The 5,094-nt window shown below is 38.2% G+C and overlaps 1 protein-coding gene across 1 annotated transcript in view; it reads right to left on the reverse strand.

Moving 5' to 3' along the window:
* Positions 1-304: 304 nt before the first annotated feature.
* Positions 305-5,094, reverse strand: part of LOC104082574 (collagen alpha-2(V) chain-like) — a gene marked incomplete at both ends in the record, with an annotated part of 34,293 nt that continues 29,503 nt past the window's right edge. Inside the window, 10 exons of the mRNA XM_009585755.1 lie at positions 305-358; positions 479-586; positions 1,454-1,552; positions 2,003-2,047; positions 2,369-2,422; positions 3,023-3,076; positions 3,576-3,629; positions 3,728-3,781; positions 3,891-3,989; positions 4,493-4,546. Of these exons, the coding sequence (XP_009584050.1) occupies positions 305-358; positions 479-586; positions 1,454-1,552; positions 2,003-2,047; positions 2,369-2,422; positions 3,023-3,076; positions 3,576-3,629; positions 3,728-3,781; positions 3,891-3,989; positions 4,493-4,546 (675 nt within the window). The remainder of the gene's footprint in view (positions 359-478; positions 587-1,453; positions 1,553-2,002; positions 2,048-2,368; positions 2,423-3,022; positions 3,077-3,575; positions 3,630-3,727; positions 3,782-3,890; positions 3,990-4,492; positions 4,547-5,094) is intronic.

Here is a 5,094-nt window from a genome sequence, read left to right on the forward strand (position 1 = left end):
CATCCCTGTCTTCCAGCTCAGGGGGCTAATCAACACATTACTTCTGGGAATCCTTTCATCCTGACATCTTAACTCCCATTATTGATGATACAAAACAGTGGTTGGAACACAGACATCCCAAAACATTGTGCACAGCAGTCTTGAAAAACTTGAACATTTGGAGGGTAGGGGCAATGAGAATGACTATCAACCCATGATATCGTCAAGTTGAGTAGTGTTTACCTCTATGAGCTGAGTACTCCTAGCACAATAAACCATCTGCTGTGTGAAGAGTAGGTCTAAAAAGAGTGATAGATTTACTTACTCTTGCCCCATCGTTGCCAGCTGTACCTTCAGCTCCTTTCTCACCTATGCCGCCCTATGGAAAATACCCCGAAAGTCTCAGTTATGACACTGAATCCTGAGTAGTTCATACCCTGGAATAATTAATTAAGAGACAGGTGATTCTACTCAGGACAACAGAAATAAATAGACTTACTCTATCACCCTTGGGGCCAGGCGTTCCAGCGATCCCTCTTTCTCCAGGCATACCTTGAAGACCAGGTGGGCCAGGATCACCAGGCGTCCCACTAGGGCCTGGGCTTCCCTGAAGCGAATAAAGAAGAAGTTGTTGCTATTCATCTGAGAAGTATCTTTGTCTCTAGGCTGCAGAACACACTGTGCCTGTGTTGAAGTCTCTGGGGTACAGTTTTAAGTAATAATTTTCTCTTAAATTTGGACTTTATTCATGTCCAAATACTTTTCTTTTCCCATTGTGTTACTCGGGAAGTTCAGTTGTAACACCGTAGTCCTTCCGAATACATTAGTGCATTATTCAGTGCATATTGGGGATGAGAACAGGCAAACAAAGAAGCTTGAGCATCTTTCTACCTTGACCTTGATGCCACTGGGTTTATTACACAAAGTAGCTACAGGTAGAAGTTACCAGGGGCTGAGATGCTTTGTTTATTTATTCTTTGCTTCTCAGAGCTCATGTCTATTACAGGTCCCACATTACTAGAGGCGCTCCCTACTTGGCATGACCTTCCTAGACCTAATTAAATCAATTGCAGGTGAAGGAAAGGCATGCAGTTTTCAGCATTTTCTTTTAAACACTCAACCCTGCCAAGTGCCTTTGTGTAAACTGACATGGCTCTTAAAGCATTGCTAGAGGGTTTTCTGCAGTTCAGAAATGGCTTTGCCCAGTTCCACTGAGAAACACAAAAAAATTTTAAACTTCAGACCTATATAAATTAATACAAAACGTGATTTCTCAACATTTAAGAATCCTGCAAGTTATTAATATTGTTATACTGGAATAACTTATATGTCCTCCTAGAACCCTTACATAAACAAGATAACTTTCATGAAAATATACCCCTTTTATAATAAAAAAGCTGTCTCTTATGTTCGTGCAAATGAGCAGAATTATGCATTACACCACCGCAGCAACACAAAAGTCCATTCAGCTTACCTTTGGACCATCAGGACCATGACCTCCAGCCATACCCTTTTCACCCTGGAGTCCTGATGCACCTGGTTCTCCCCTTTCCCCTGGATTGCCACGTTCTCCCTACAAAATGGAAAATTATTACTTATTTAGAAGTCAGGGTACAGTTCTGGCAGACAAAATCCTAAATACACCGGAAGTGCAGCACTGCTATTTGAACAAAGAGCCTGTGAACAAATTTTAGGAGAACTGATCAAATAAAAAACATCTTTATGCTTTTATTGTTAAAGGTAGGGGAAATAGCATGTTGCTCAGCAAACTAAAAACTGACATTTCACAGCTGTAAACCAAATCATTTAGCAGCTAGCACTCAACACCACTTCACGAGCTACGAAACCATTAAAGGTGGTAAGTTTTACAGAAACCACCTTAAAACATATCCATGTTTACAACCGTTTTATTGGTGGGAAAAAAGGCAAATATTCACTTTAGCTGTTAAAGTCCACATTATATATCAACTTTCAACCTCAGAGAACTGCTATGAATGTTTAAGCTCTCAAAGAAAATACTTACCCTAGGGCCCAACGGACCAACAGCTCCAGGATCTCCGGGCACACCCTAAGCAGAACAGAACTCACTATTAGAACGAAAGCATTATTCATAGTCTTATAGTTATGGAAATTAGAGATAAACATTTACATTTCCAAAGTACTGTGAATGTAGATGGCTAGTTCTGAATATTATCTTGTCCATGACAAGAGGAGATAGTCCAACTCAGCCCAAGAAGATGGTAATTATTTTATCCAAAAGCAGTTCTCAAACAGCTTGCAGACTACATCAGCACATATTTTGGAACAGAGTGGGAAATTAAATTACAAAGAGAAGAAAAGGTAAAACTACTTTATGAAGTGAATTCTTGTTAAATTACACAGAAATTACCTGATCACCTGGCTTTCCTCCCTCACCTGGAGGACCGGGTGGCCCAGGCAAGCCCTGTAAAAAGGTAAATAAAATGGTCATTAACATGATAGAAAGTTTTAACTTTTTCAAAATTAACTGTCTAATTTTTTAACAGATTTAACTAAGACACCAAGAATATGAATGTAGTGTTATACTCAGTACAAAAGTATGCCCTCAGAAATCCCCAAGCGAAATAGTTACATGAATATCGCACCAAAGTGTTCTCTCCCCTCTAAATTAAATGGCAGCCATTCTTTAACATTTGTAGGACATATGCATATCAGCCCTAAAAATAAAGTTCTTTCTAAACACAGATTGACTTGACTTAATTAATACTTCCTTATCAAAACAATTATTTTGCTCCATATTTGGAACATCTTTGGAAAATGTCCAAGTTAAAACTGAAAAACAACAAAGGTTTTCTCAAGGGATACAGAGCTGGTATTTAAGCCTTTGCCAGTTCAGTTTAGTGCACAGCTGATCTGAAAGCTAAGTATCACTAATTATTCTGAACATCATCGCCTTAGTTCTGAAGCTGTGTTTTGTTATACATCACTTGATTGATTTTCTCCAATTTAAGCTGATAAAGACATGGCTGTTTATTTTTTCTTTAAAAAAAATGAATGCACATACCTGAAACCCTGTAGGACCTGGAGGGCCTTGTTCTCCTCTTTCTCCTGCCAGACCCTACACAAAAGAAAGCAACAAGTGTACAGTAGAGGAACATAGGCAGGCTCCACAATTTTTCTTCTCTCTGAATATGTATATTTTCAACTATGTATTTGTTTAGTATACATTTTTACTTACCCCAGGCCAAGATATACCCTATCCAAAAGATGTAATAAGATGTATCTTATTTCTTTAAGATACGGCCCCAAAAATTCTGTGTTGACAGGAAAACACTCAGTTCCATTGAAACCAAGGAAGCTAGGAAAATGAACTATGAGAAAATGTTGCTCCTTGCACTATTTTTTGTAATGGTCAGTAAAAGGAATTAGACTACTAAAATATATATTTTTTCAATACAAAGCTTTCAATTTTTCTAGGAAAATTTTTTCTTTAAATGTTTTTGGGATTTTTTTGTTTGGAATCAACAAGCATGAAGATAGATAAAAATAGAAGCAGAAAGAGTAATGAATGGATGGAGTGACTGGCAAGCAGGCAAAATGGTAAAAAGTTGACTTACTGGTGGGCCAACAGGACCGGAAGGACCAACTTCACCATCTTTACCAGGGGCTCCCTAAATTAAAACGACATAGGAAGAAGTTTTGTATAGTGAACGTATATAAGAGAAAAGCGTAATTTTCTGTAATCACTGCAAATAACAGTCATACTCACTCTCTGTCCTGGGACACCTGCGTTGCCTGCTTCTCCAGGTTTTCCAGGATCACCCTAATTTGCAGAAATAAAAATGACTATTTTTAGATACTGCTTTCATCCATTAAAATATATGCAAATTTTTAAAGTTAAACAGATACTGGGTACCAGGTGCCATACTCACACTGCTACCCTTTGGCCCAGGAAGGCCCATGCTGCCTGGCTGGCCTCTGATTCCTATTGAACCTGCTGGACCTGGACGTCCATCTTCTCCAGGAGCACCCTACAGAGATAAAGCATTTTCCACATTAAATTATAAATATATTTATTCATATGAACCTATTTACCCCTGGAAAATGTTTGTATGTATAAAAAAATGACATTAACCTGGTTTGGTGCTACAGTTATCAGTCAAAATGTCTTTAAAGCAGACATAGCTTTAGCCATATTGTTGATTTAACCAAATACTATGCAATTATTATCATTGAGCCATTATGTACAAATACTTTATTGTTTCCTTAAAGAGACAGTTAGAAAGGGTATTTAGTTCAAAATGGCTTAAAAATATTGCAGCGGCTGCTAAACAACAGACACTGCTACACAGACAAAACTAAAGGAACATTATCTGCACTAATTTTGGAGTCGGGAATCTAAAGTGAACAGTTAAGAGATAAGATAAACATTCAGAAATCAAGAAAACTCAAGCTAATAAAAGTAATTTCTCTGAGCTGGGACCTTCAAATGACTGTGGCATTAACTGAAAGGACTGATTTTTGTGTCACTTACCAAGGGGCCGAGTTTTCCTTCAGGGCCTTGAACACCTGGATTTCCTGTCAAGCCCTAAAAGCGGGAATAATATTAAGGTTGTGCATATAATTCCAGAACAATAGAGAAATGTAAATAAATCCAAAAGATATGCTCAGTTACTACCATAGTACAAACTTCTCTGTATCAAAGGTCTTCATCCTCGTCTCCACCTTACAGCTTCATCCCCCACTGTCTTTGATATTCCCTTTTCCTATTCTCCCTTTTCTTGCTGTTACACCTCTTGAGCTTCTCACAGGCTCATCTTTATTTCTGCCAACGTTACCCAGTGATCTGTATCACATCTTATACTTGCTGCTCCCTTTCTCTCCTTTTGTGATATTCCAAATTCTCCTCAAACACTTTTCCTGAAAAAAATCTCTAGATGACATGCACCACTCAACAATGTAAGTTATCAATCACCAATTTAATGAAGGTGGGCCTTCAATTAATTTGGCCTTCAGTTCATGTTATCTGTGGCAACTATGTGCTTGACAAACACACTTCCTTCAGTTGCATTAGCTGGTCTCAATCAGGGCTATTTCTCCTTTTTCGAAGACAAATGGAACCTGTGTTCCTTACAT

The sequence above is a fragment of the Fulmarus glacialis genome, unplaced genomic scaffold (assembly GCF_000690835.1).
Source record: "Fulmarus glacialis isolate BGI_N327 unplaced genomic scaffold, ASM69083v1 scaffold46899, whole genome shotgun sequence".
Classification (NCBI taxonomy): Eukaryota; Metazoa; Chordata; class Aves; order Procellariiformes; family Procellariidae; genus Fulmarus; species Fulmarus glacialis.